Source organism: Elephantulus edwardii, unplaced genomic scaffold, assembly GCF_000299155.1.
Source record: "Elephantulus edwardii isolate Elephantulus edwardi_28Jun2011 unplaced genomic scaffold, EleEdw1.0 scaffold00098, whole genome shotgun sequence".
NCBI lineage: Eukaryota > Metazoa > Chordata > Mammalia > Macroscelidea > Macroscelididae > Elephantulus > Elephantulus edwardii.
In genome coordinates, this window is record NW_006399848.1 from 5,456,956 (window position 1) to 5,471,195 (window position 14,240).

Genomic DNA, 14,240 nt, shown 5'->3' on the forward strand with positions numbered 1-14,240 from the left:
TATATAATATTATCTAGAAATACATAAATAAATATAAACAGTAAATACAAAAGAAAAGTATAAACTTGACCCTGAAATAACCAGATATTTTGGAAAATATTCACTTTCTCTGAGGGCAAATAGAATAGGAAGATGGCCAACATTTACAGTGATCATATGAGAAAAGTTAGGTGTTTACACATTTTATTCTTTTTCTTTATATGGAGGAAAATGTAATTTAAACTTAATTTTCAATAAAATTAATTTCAATAAATTATCTTCTATTTATTGTCTGGAACATATTTTGAAAATGAGAATGCTATGCCTTGGAACTGACCTGAGACTAATTGTAATAATAATCATCATCATCATCCTGAGACTTAATAATCCAGACAAAAGATGGCAGTGAACGCCAATGAAAAAGGAGAAAAGAGAGAACTTTAGAAAGCAAGATCCACTGGATTTTAAGATTTTTGTATCTGAAGGCAGCCAAATTGAAACCAGATTTTTGCCTTTTGAATGGATGGGTGAACTGTGGAATTCTAGAAGAGGTAGAACTGTCAGAGGATTGTGGAACAAAAAATGTTTCATTATGATAGAGTTACCCAAGGGATATCTAAGTGGACAGCTTCCTTATTTTATTTTATTTTTTTTTGTATTTATTTCTCTTTTTTCTTATTTTATTTTTAATACTTATCTATCCATAGTTTTATTTTTAATATTTATCTATATCTGTATATATGGAGCACTGATGGCTTACTGGTAAGGAACTGTGCTGCCAACCCCAAAGGTATATGGTTCGAATCTACCAGCTGCTCAGTGGAAGCAAGAAAGACTGTCTCTCCCATGTGATTTACAGACTCTGAAAATTCACTGGATGGTTAGCTATGGGTCAGTTACCACTCAAAAATACACAACAGTTTTTAAACACACACACACGTGCTTGCACTTAAAAGTTTAGGGAAAGACTGGCTCTGTTTGTCCTTACTTTATATTCTGTTGAGTCTGAACTGACTAATGACTGAAAATAAATATTTGGGAACATTCACCTAGCTATGGTTCTTTGAACTATCGAAATAAATAGGATCATCCAGGAAAAGTTTACCAAGTTCAGAAGGAAGAGGACCAAGGCCAAAAACTAGAGAAGAAAATGTGTGTTGTGTTCTGTTTTGTTTTTTTATTTTGGCTGATTGTTTATTGATACACTGTAAGAACTGAAACTGAGTTTTGAACAGCATTATCATATATGTTGTTTGATGTCATCAAGTATGACTTCTGTCCTATCCTTAAGATCTCTGTCAGACTGGAGCCTATAGGTAGTTTACAGAAATCTTTTCAGCAAAAGATTCCATTAAAACATTACATCAAGAAAAAGATTTCTTACCAGTTCTTGGGGGTGTTAAAAGAGGAAAAACATTTCTAAAGAACTCTCTGCCCTTATGTTATAGGTTGGCACATGAGCAAGGAAAAGGCCCATATTTTTTTTTAACCTGAATTCTGGTGGTGAAATACTACACAAGAACTTTATATCTGTTTGGAGTCAAGTCATGAAGTAGGAAAATCCCTCTTCTGAAAATAGAGGGGTTTTTGTGATTAACTGCAAGACACTCTTTTCAGATTGTTCAGCTATGCTGAAAGACAAAGATATAAGTCTGCAATAGAAAAACAAAACTGCTGATAAAGCATTAACCAATGGAACATTCTCCGAAAAACCTCTCTAGGGTGATGCTCCTCATAAAATGTGTGTAGCAACATGTCTGACTTCTACTAACTCCATAAAGGAGAACTATTTCCATCAACAGCATCCACAATACAAAACTAATTCCTATGTCAGACGTGGTCCATCACACTTCTACACATACTTCTAATGTCTACAACATTATTATTACTCTTCTAGGTCCAGAATCCATTGCAATGACTACATAGACTTCACAGAACCATACTCATAGTATGGAGTTCATTGGGGTAATTAACAGGCTATAATTCAGGTTGACAGCAAGATATGATCCCTCCGTCCTGACAGCTTCTCAAGTGTGACTCTAGGGCCTTTGGCCTTTAGCCTCATGGCCTAGATCAGTGTCATAAAATTCTCTTAGTGCTGCCAGTTCTGGTGTCCTTCCCTCAGTCCTCCAGCAAGCATGGGTAAAAGCCTCTGTCTCAGGTTGTCTGATTGTTTGCTGAGGATGCTGCTTCTGGTCCCATAAGTTGCAGTCTGAGAATTGCAGATATCTTTAGCCCTGAGTGACATATGCTACTGCTGCTTCTTCCTTGCTGGTTTTGAGATTCCCAATTTCTACTGTGATCTGCTTAATTTAATGGGAAAACTAGCCAGCCCCCATGTGAATAGGCTAACATGCCTTGTTCGCATGTCCTGCCCATTTGAGTGGCAAAGTCAGTCAATGGATATTGTTGTTGTTATGTGCCGTCGAGTCGCTTGCGACTCAAAGGAAAATAATTTTGAACAATATACCTTTGACACCATACTTTCCTGCATACTTTGTTTTACTTAACTGCAGAAACTTTGTTGAGCTATTGCCATTTTTTAAAATTTCATTTAAGTGGAAATGAACAAGGGAATAATGGCAATCTCTTCTCTCTGTCTTAGTCTAGAGAGAGAAAAATGGGAATTAGCCTTCTTGAAACTTTGTTCTAAATTTGATAATCACTTTAATCACTATGTTACCACAGTTCTGTCATAATAATAGATTGCTGACTGTTCAATTCTACCAGAAAATATTGCTTTCTCAGAGTGAGTGCACTGGAATTTTTTTTAATGTTAACTAACTATGGAATATAAAACCTAATGTTTATTCTTTATAGAGAACAGAACATTGACTATTTTGGGAAACGAAAATATTTTACTAGTAAAATGTGTATTCTTCTAGATTCTTATGGCAGTATTCCTTATAATAATGGGCAGATGGGGAGCAGAGGATCTTTACTGTTAAGTCAGAAGTGGCTAGATGGCATATAGCTTGACCTATTAAAGAATTGAATAGACCCAGGTCTGAAGCCCAGTGACATGTCTGAGCTGGAAATAAAATCCTAGGAAAAATTATGAGTGGGTTACATTAACTATGGTGACCCATGTAGATTGTATAGATTTGAGAAAGCAGTAGATTGAGAATGAAGAGGAAGATTCCCCGAAGGCTAACAAATCTGTCTCCTAATTTTTTCACATCTGAGAAGTCAATTTTAAAGAAGGGTCATAAACAGTACCCATGCAAGTAAAAGATCTCTCAAGATGATCCCCAAAGAAGCATTGGTTCATATTGAAAGACTGGTCAGTTTGAGTCAGAAGTGATATATAGCTGGCACCTCAGCAGGTCTTCAGAGGCTTTACATGGCAAGGGATGCAATTGCCTATCTTTCTATTAAAACTAGAAATGCTGGATTCCATTATTCTTGTATCAGAGTTGTGCAACTTTTGAGTCATTAAGAGTCGGTCTTGAATAGTGGATTTTTTTAAAGTTTATCCAATGATCTTTCTTAGTTAGAAATAGGAGCCCGTAAAGTTGGATTCGGGAAATTTGTTGGACGAGTCCTTTGATTCACCCCTAGGCACATGAACTCTTTCCTAGGCATAGATTCAGCTAAAGCAACATCATGCAAATAACCTGTAGTCATCTGGTTAGCTTTTCACTTTGCTTTTTGACTTTTAATTCAAACTAAACATTATTATAAGAAGTTTTGATAATAACCCGTGAACTTCATCCTTTTTAAAGGGTAGTGTGGCTCCCTTCCTGTAGAGTAACCATAGCAACTGACAAGGAACAGAGAAAGAAAGCTTTCACACATGCTGTGCTAATTAATCCTGTCCTATGGTTTTCCTTCAGCTGGAGGATGCAGTTTAATAAATTTTGCATGAGTAAGCATGTTTTGATGCATGAACTATATAAATGCAAGGTCTTTGCCAAGAGTATTTGAAAAGAAATGTAAGTTACAGATTCATGCTTCAAGGAATAATTTCTTGGTAGTTTTTTTTAGTCATTGTTTTAAAATTTTTTCATTATCCCCAAAACATTTTAAATTTATTTATCTATTTAACAAATCATCCATTTTGGGGGAGGGGAGGATAAAATCCTTTGGTTCATCAATATATAGGACACTTTCCACAAGAAGATACTTTGTTTGTATTAAGTGAGATGATAAAGGAGTTTTCCCCTGAAGTTGTAGAGAAGAATGTACCTTAAAATCATAATAACATTCTTCATCCTTCATCCCATGTGTGTGCAAGGCATTTCAAGAAACTCTTAAACTTAGTTACATCTTAAAAAGTTACTGTTTTTACTGTTGTTTTGGAAGCTGTACATCCCAAACAAAGTTTGGGCAGTCTTTGATTAAATATGAGGAAGGGAAAGGAAACTTATTTTTTAACAAATGGATGGCTTTTTCTCGTTATATTTTCCAGAAATAATTAACCTCTGAACAAATTCACATTCAAATTCAATGTAACCAAATGCAAAAATCCCATCACCATAGTTTAATTCTGAATCATATTGACCATAGAATTGGGAAGCTTTAGGATTTCCAAGGCTGTAACTATTTTTGAAGGGGGACTTTGGTAGCATAGTCCATAGGGAGATACACTGTTTGCTAACTCAAAGATAAGAGCCTGCCAGGTGGTTCAAATCTACCAGAGACTGCTAGAGGGAAAGATACTCCAGTGTGAATTACATAGCCTTTTAAAAAACCCACTCAAGAGTTACCTATGAGTTGGTTCTGACTAAACAGCAATGAGTTTGAATTGAGAAATCTTTCTGGAAACAAACAGCTACATCTTTCTCTTGTGGAGCAACTGATGGCTTCAGATGATTAACCTGTAGTTAAACAGCTGAGTGCTCAAGCACTGTGCCACCAGGGATCAGTAATAAACATACTCGACCTGAAATCACATTTTTATATTTTGATTTATACTACTTCTATGTTATTTTTATTTTTAATTCAGCTTCTCCCTTTAAAAAGGAAACTATCACAATTTCTAAAACTCTCCTGCTTAACTGAGCTGTCAGAAAAAAGCTCAGATTTTCTTGTTCTTCTATCTCTCAAGAGAGGCTTTCTGACAACACAGCTGCAGACAAACCAAAGGAATCAGCTTAATGTTTTCTTATGCCCCATTAAAACTGACACTTGCATATGGAATAAGTCTGAGTGTATTCGAGGACTTGTGCTTAGCTCTTTGGTACCTGTGTGGAAGCATGATCAGTTGAGGCACCAAACCTTTTAGTCAAATTTGGAGACACTCTGCTGTCCTAATTATGCTATCGGTTGTTCATTTTTTAGTTAGGAAAATTTTCACAAAGAAAAGAAGTAGAATTCTTATAATAATCAATTATTAAAAAGATATACTATTTATGTGTAGAAAAGTTGAGAACCATGTAAGTTTTGTGTGTATGCATATGTTCTTGTCATGTGCCGTCGAGTAGCCTGCGACACATAGCAACCATGTGTACAACAGCCCTAAACCCTGCTCTTATTGTGCCAACCTTATTATCTCTGATACACTTACCCCTGTTACCCTCGTCACTGAATGTATATAATATGTCATGTTAGTACTTTCCAATATTTTAAAAAGAAAACTTGTGACTATTCACCAGTTTAATGTGCCATTGAAATATTATAAAAATTCATTGAAGAAAAAATACCGAGTGGCTGCAAGAGTAGATGAATGCATTAGAATGAATTAGAAAATTTTGTCTCACCAGCTGTCCTATTAATTTTCAAATTTACATGTAACACAGAAAATGAAATGCCAAGAGTATAATATACAGAAAATAAGCCATATTGCTAAATATTACAGAACATTTTAATCGTTATAAAATCAAAATGACTATTAATATAAAAAACCTATAATAACTTTAAAAATTCTCTATGTACTTTTAGCAGTACAGTGGTAAAGACTTCACACAAATCCGTCTTTCGTGGATCTACTCAGAAAGCTCTCATACAGGTTTTTTATCCTTTTAAAAGTATCTGTAGATTTTGTTATTTTAAAAATAAATACATATTTATTGTTCACAATTCAAGAGGAAAGGGAAAACCTAGTGAATAAAAAAAAAGATACATAATCTCATAGTTAAGAACTAATCACTGAAAATATTAGAAAAGAACATATTTCTGCCTAGTATTTCTGGTGGCCTAACCGAAGGTATACCTAATTCAGGCCATGCCCTTTTCAATAACTTGATATACTGCTGGGAGCTGGATAATAAATAGGATGACAGAAGAAGAAATGATGCTGGGGTGCTGGAGAAGAGTACTGAATATCCCACGGACTGCCAAAAAACCAAACAGATATGTCTTGGAGAAGGTGCAGCCAGAGTGCTCCTTGGAGGCAAAGGTGATAAAAGTTTATCTCACATACTTTGGACATGTTGCTCGAAGAGGCTATTCATTGGTGAGGGAAACCATGCTTGAGAAGGTGGAGAAACGGCTAAGGAAGACACTCAGCCAGGTAGACAGAGTGACAAGAGAAGTAGGTTTACAGGTCTCAGAGATTGTGAGGATGGCACAGGATAGGAGAGGAATTGCTTCTGTTGCTCACAGGGTTGCTATTAGTCGCACTTGACCCGACAGCACCTAACAACAGTGGTGAGGAGCTGCACTGCCAGCCCAGAGGCACACAGCTTAATCCATCAGGTGAAAGAGGGGCAGTCTCCTCTTGTGTTAATGTACTGCCTCTTAAACCCCCTGGAGGGTCAGCTAGAATCAGTTCCACTTTGATGGTACACAACAACCGTCATATTTCTAGGGAGCTCTGGTGAGAAGAAGTTGAGGATGCGGAACACATCTCCCCCTGTGTAATGTAGAATCCCTGAAGAGCCGCTGGAGGGGCAGTGATGCGTCAGTTTTGACTTGACCCACAGAAACCCAGTGGAAGTTCAGCTCTAAGTCTGTTCTAACTCAAAGCAATGAGTTTTGAATTCTGAGTTAGTGTTTGGTGACATAGTGCTTTATGTATTGTTATGCTAATTGAAAAGTTAGCTGCTCTAAGGGAAAAAAAGATGATTCATTTCCTCCCATAAAGATTTATAACCTGAGAAACTTGATGGAGGGTCTCCAAGTCAGAACTGACCTGACAAAGTTGTGACAAACAGCTTCTGTGAAGATTTGTTATTGTTGTTATAAACCATTTAATTCAATTAGACTGTAGCTAACCATTCAGCAAGGTTTTTTTATTTTAAATTCTTTTATTATTATTATTTTTATTATTAATTTCAGTGAACACCTACAGAGATTTTGAAATTCCATTCATTCATTGTTGCACTTTTCTCCCCACCTACCCCACCCCCACCCCCAGTTCGCACCTCTCCTTGACAAGTAAAAGACACAATCCCCTCCCCCACCCCGCACATCCCCACCCCCACCCTAAGTATACTCCACTCTGCAACCCTCATTCAGCAAGTTTTAAGAGGCTACAAATCACACAGGAGATTGCCCATCTTCTCTCTAGGAGGTGCTGGTAGATTTGAACTGTGTGGCATTTCTGAGTCTAATACTGAGGGTAATTTTAACAAGAGAAACTAATAACTGTTGTTCTTTTTCTAAACCTTCGACCACTTCATCTGTTATCTGTCCTATGGTAATAGATAAATTTCTCAAAAACTTTTATACTTCAACTAGACCATATTTAGGAATTAAGGCTCTTAAAAATGACTTGTGAAACACTATGGAGGGGAACAATTGTACTGTATCCTATTGTTTTAGGTGTCATCAAGTCAAATACTACTCATAGCAGCCTTATGAACAACCAGTTATGAACATTGCTCTATCCTGTGCTATCCTGACAATCTCTGACACAGTCAAGCTCTTGGCTGCAGTCACTGTGTCAGCCTCCCTGGTGGAAGGTCTTCCTTTCTTTCATCATCTCTCTACCTTCCAAGCATGATAATGTCACTATTAAGTCAGAATAGACCTGGTGGTGGGTTTGGTGGGGTTTTGTTTGTGTGTGCGTGTGTGTGTGTGTGCATGCGTGCATGCGTGCGTGTGTGTGTGTGTGTTTGGGATTTGTTTGAGTTCTGACTTTTTAAAAAAAATGTTTATTTTATACTGGTTTGCTTACAAAGTTCGTATACACTGTTTTTCCACACAAGATTTTACCCATTTCTTTAACCCCCCCTCCTTCCATCCATCAAATTGTGAGACCCTATGATTAACACCTCCCACCCGCCCATCCTAACACCTCTGCTCCTCTGCCCCTAATCCTTATTCATGTTTTCCTAATTAACTATTTCTACAGTAATGGTTTTATATAGTATTTGTCTTTATGAGACTGAGTTAGATCACTTAGCATAATGCACTCCAGTCCTTCCTCAGGTAGGTAGTAATTTACAAAATCATTGCTCCTGTGTGCTATGTAGTATTCCATCATGTGTATGTACTATAATTTCTCAATCCATTTGATTGTGGTTGGACATTTGGGATGCAGAAAGCTGAAACAGGATCTGCATCTGACACCATACACAAAAATCAACTCAAAGTGGATCAGAGACCTGAGAGTAAAGCTTAAAACCACAAAGTTCATAAGAAACAAACTGGAAACAAGCTTGGATGACCTTGTCTTTGTTATACAGAGACGGCCAAATACAGCCAGAAAATGCACAATCTGAAGAGGATAAAATTGATGAATGAGACCTTCTAAAGATTAAATTCCTGAGCACATCAAAACCTTTTTCCAGCATATTGAAAAGAAGACCTACTGATTGAGGAAAAAAAAGGTTTGACAATAAAATTTCAATCAAAGGTCCCATATTAAAAGCTTACAGAATCCTACAGGGCCTCTACCAAAAAAAAAAAAAAAAGATTGAAAAGGCATAGAAATAATTTTCAAGCAGGAAGATATTCAAATGACAAAAAAACCATGAAGAAATGCTCAAAATCACCGGCAGTAAGAGAGATGCAAATCAAAACCACAAGTGAGAAACCATCTCACTCCATTAGTGGTGGCAAAGTTTAACAGGACAGAAAGTAATAAATGTTAGAGAGTATGTGGTGCAAAAGGAACTCTTATACACTGTTGATAGGATTGTAAAATGGTACAACCACTCTGGAAGACAGTTTGACATTTCCTCAGAAAGTTGAACACAGAAATTCCATATAACCCAACTATTCCACTGCTTAGAATTTCCCCAAGAAAATGAGAACTGAGACACAAACGGAGACATGTACACTAATGTTCATAGCAGCATTATTCTATCTATTCTATACCATACCATACCATACCATACCATACCATACCATACCATACCATACCATACCATACCATACCATACCATACCATACCATATCATTGCAAGAACATGTTTTTGTTTTGTTGGGTTTTTTAAATTTTATTTTATTTTATGCTGATTTATCTACAGAGCTCAAATGTTTTATCACACTGGATTCTTCCTGTTTCCTTCACACACACACACACACACACACACACACACACACACACACCCCTTCCATCAAATTGTGTGAACCTATGATTAACACAACTACCACCCTACACAGCCCCTTGGATCTTTATACTCAGTCTACAGTAATGGTTTTGTACCATATTTGTCCTTATGAGTCTAAGTTAGTTCACTGAGCATAGTTTTCTCCAGTCCCTCCCAAGTTAGGTAGTAATTTACAAAATCATTGCTCCTGCATGCTGAGTAGTAGTCCACTGTGTGAATGTACCTTAATTTCTCAATTCATTCAATTGTGGTTGGACATCTGGGTTGTTTCCATGTTCTTGCAGTGATACATAACGCTGCTATGAACATTGGTGTACAAGTCTCCATTTGTTTTTTGTAAAGTAAGCATTTGATAGAATCACAAAAGACTTTGAAACAAATCTTTGAGGAAAATATCACCGAAAGCTTTCCTAAAGGTTTCCAATACATATGAAAAGTTGAAAGACATAGAGTTTTCTAGTGTGAAGAAATTTTTAAAATTTTACATTTTAAAAAATATTTCATATTGATTTGCATAAAAATTTGTATACATAGTTCTTCACCCTTTCTTTCAGTAACATTGTGTTTCATACGGTCATTCCCATGCATTATTTTTAATAAGTTAATACCCATTGAATTATGCCCACCACCATTAGCCCATCTTTTCAGGTCTCTGTCAGATCTTCCTTGTTTCCTTTACCTCCTCCCTCTACTCATCAAATTGGGTGACCCTGTGATTTCCCCAGGCCACCCTCACCCCTCTGCTCCCACTTCTTCCCCCTGTATCCCTGTACCTCCCATACATGTTTTACAAGTTATCCTTCTGTTTTTACAGTAATGATCTTAGGCAGTATTTATCCTTAGATGACTGAGTTTCCTCAGCATGATGCTCTCCAGTCCCTCCCAAGTTAGGTAGTATTTTTTTTTAAATCATTGTTCCTGAGTGCTGCATAGTATTCCATCATGTGACTGTACCACAGGTGCTCACTCCATTCAATTGTGGTTAGACATTTGGGCCATTTCCATTTTCTTGAGATGTGAATAATGCTGCTATGAACCTTAGTATCTCTGTTTGTATCTCAGTTTTGTTTCCTTGGGGTATATTCCTAGCAGTGGAATATCTGGATCATATGGAATTTTTATGTTCAGAAATCTTGCTTTTTAAGTTGTCTTTTTTTCGAAGTTATTTGGTCTTGGAACTCTTTAACACTTAACTGACTCTTAGAACTAGGGTTTCTTGAACTATACCTTGCAGTGAAGTTGAAACAAAAAACACTTCTGCTGAGCTTGGTTTGAGCCCATAATGAGCCTATAGGATACAGTAAATCTGCACCATAGGGTTTCCAAGGTGAGCAATCTTTGTGGGAGGAGCCTGCTGCATCTTTGTCCCACAGATCTTTTGTTTGGCAGCTGAATGCTTTAACCTCATACCTAGCAGGGCTCCTAAATCTTGCAAAGTCCAGAACATTTCCATGCTATCTTGAGACATGTAATGGTTTATGAATTATTTGTTTACTGAGCTGATAGTGTATTAGATGCATGCCTCTAGTGCTGAATTGCCAAAGAGAAGTGATTTATTAATCATTATAACCCACAATATGTTTTTCTCAATTGCTCTATTAGCTTTTATGTTGCATTTAGGCTTTTCTATTACAGTACTGTTCTTGGCTTTTTAAAATGGTGGAATTTAAGTCTAAATTTCTTTGTTTGATTAATGCCTATTAACTCCTTTATGTTTTCTGTAACCCACAGGTCTTGCAAGAGCAAAATCTGTCCCTAGCCACACATACTCCAATGAAGTGGTCACTTTGTGGTACAGACCTCCAGATGTCCTCTTGGGCTCAACAGAATATTCCACCTGCCTTGACATGTGGTGAGAAATGAAAGCTTTACTCTAGCTAATCTATCTGTAGGGCTTTGTCTGGGTCAAGCCTAGACAAACATCCTAACAGCTTGAATGATGATTAATGGTGCCAGGAGTATTTGTATGTATGTGGCTATTCTGTTGGATTTTTTTAACCCCATTTATTGGAAATGCTTCCTAATCAGTGTCTCCCTTGCAGATGATAACTGGTTATGATTCTCAATGGATTGAGGCAGTGACATTTTTCTAAGCGTCAGGGCAGCAATTTTTCTCCCTAAGGGTCTTAATTTGTTCCTTTATATTATTAAACAAAGAAATATATATCTCCAAGTAGCAATTTGGATTGGAAGTAGCAGGGGAAAAGGTTATACTTACAACAAACGTCGAGCAAGTGGTCTGCAGGGTTTGCTGTGAGGGTTACACACCAGATTAGGTCTCAGTGTACCTCTCAGTGATATAGCAATGGACCCGACTGTGTCAGAGATGGTGAGCATGTCACAGGCTAGATCAGGTTTCAGGTCTGTCTTTCATAGGGTCACTGTGAGTCGCAGTCCACATAATGGCACAAAACAGCAGCAGCAGCAACATACCTTCAGACCTGTTGATAGTACTTGTCCAAAATGAAAGAAAATTACTTTTTGAAAACATAATCTTTTATTTCAGCATAAGTCTTAGTTTCATGTGATGGTTTGTAACCACTAAACATCTTATGAGGTCTAAATACTGACAAAATTTAGTGTGTGATTATTGTTAATGATAAGTTATGCTGAATTGCAAGCCAAGTGTAATAGAAGTTGAATAATCAAGTAAGGAAATAATATCTTTTTAGGGCTTGGAGAAGGCTTACAAGTGACTGTGGAAAGCAGCTTTTATTGACATAAAAATCTCTTTTCTAGATTAATAGTTATGTTGAAAGTAGAGCAGTTCACAGGGCACGTCACTGTTTTATAACAGGAATCATCTTTCATGAATGACTGTGCTCTAATATGCAGATTTTAGCTGAATGCTCATTAATGTTTATGACCCCAATAAGACTGGAGCACATGTTTGTCTAAATGCTATGTACTGACTTCACGGCTCTCCCTTCGGTAATCTTGGCTTTTAGCAAATTAGGCTGTAATGAAGCCTGGCTTCTTCCTCAATGTTTTTGATCCAGAAATTTTATGGTGAGCAAATAATCAAGTTTCTTGCAAAGTAGGGCACAGTGTAGATTTTCTTAATTTAGGTTTCAGCATCTCCCTAGGGATTGGAATTTTAGGCTATGAAAAGCCACTGAAAGTATATGCTATATTGTGTGTACACAGAAGTGTATTTCTTTTAATGGGGTGTAGATCTGTTGCTTTTCTGTTACAAATTTCATATTGCTGTGTAAATCAAATACCATTTTAACCCATATTATAAAAAACGAAGAGTACAGTGACAGCCTGACATTGAAAGTCTGAGCTAACCTTTGTTTCATCACATTTCCTTGGTTTTCTTTTGGACAATTAATTAGTTAGATTCTTTCCTCCCACCCCCACCCCCAGCCACCCAAAAGCCATACAGGTAGATGGACTAAATAGGGATTAGGGCTATTTACTTTAGTGGAAGGAAAAGTTAAAATAAAGGCTGATAAATATATCAAGTATGTGTCTCTGTTTCACCTTCCTACTCTACCCTTACGAGCTGGCTTTGGAAAGCACCACTACTTAGTATTTTTCATTTATGAACGTTTTGTTTATTTATTTATTTTTTCCTATGTAAATTCTAGGCTGTCTTTCAGTGAGAGCTTTTAAGGACTATGCTGATAGTACATAGTTTGGAAATATTTGTGGCTGGGAGCCAGTTTTATCTCAATGCTTGGCTGTTCAGTAAGACTGTACCCTCACTAATCAGGAGAAGCTGTTTTTTATACACTAGTGACTGATGTTTTCCTAACCTTTAAAAGTGCTCTTTAAAATGCAAAGAACCACATGGACTGTGATTGCTGATGTGTCTGTCTCTGATGTATATGTGATATCCAGTCTGTGCCTCTTCCTCCCAGGTCCGTGTGTGTATGTGTGTGTGTGTGTGTGTGTGTGTGTGTGTGTGTTAAGAAAGTTTGGGCTGTTTCTGCCAATTTGCTTTGAACAGAGGCATAATGGAAGCATAAGAAGATAACTTATTTAAATGGAAGGGAGGAAACTGATAGAAAATAGTGGACCCTAAATGCAAGATTATTCATTGCCAAGAACAAATAGCAAATATATTCTATTTGAGCTACTCCCCATGCTTATTGACTCTTTACTCCCAAACCCTAAAATCCTAGTTATGTCTGCACTATGCCTGTCATTCTGATTTTTACTTCATTCCAAGTCATTTTCTAAAAGCCATTTTGTTGTTATCCCATGAGTAAAGTAAAATGTGTGTATCTTTCCAGTTAGAGATGAGTTCACAGGGCACTGCATTTTCTTTGTATAATCGATGGCATTAATGCTGGGTACTCAGAGATCGCAGAATGGGATTGTAATTGAGTCATGGCCCAGCTGCACCAAGGAGAAGTGCAAATATTAACCCATGGACAATAGCAGGGAGGCAGGTGGCAGTGGTTTCGGGCAATCTTCACAGTTCATTTACCACTGTGGGGCAGTGGAGTGGTAACCAAAAACTAACGATCCCTACCCAGTGGTACATTTTCTAGTGTTCTGTTTAAATAGCCACAGGCAATGAAAATATTAACGGGGACACATATGGATTAACATTGTCATCAAGTGATGGAAATCAGAACTCGTCATGTTATAATTTACTGCTCTAGGTCTACAGAACCATGGCAGTGCATGAATGCATGGGGCTTTTGAGACGTCAAGAAAGATAGTTTGATGCCTTCACTTTCCTTCCTTAAGGAAAAACATAATAGAGGAATAAAGTAGCATGTTTCCTATTGTTTAACTTTTTTTAATTCTTGGATTCTTTTTTTTCTCTATTTTATTAATTTTCATAAACATTTACAGAGATTT

General features: G+C 37.0%; 1 protein-coding gene across 3 annotated transcripts in view; it reads left to right on the forward strand.

The window, feature by feature from the left end:
* CDK14 (cyclin-dependent kinase 14) overlaps window positions 1-14,240 on the forward strand; it is a 691,509-nt gene that overhangs the window by 458,377 nt on the left and 218,892 nt on the right. For all 3 annotated transcript variants that reach the window (XM_006891459.1, XM_006891458.1, XM_006891460.1), the window contains one exon: window positions 11,154-11,274. In XM_006891459.1, coding sequence (XP_006891521.1) covers window positions 11,154-11,274 — 121 coding nt within the window. The remainder of the gene's footprint in view (window positions 1-11,153; window positions 11,275-14,240) is intronic.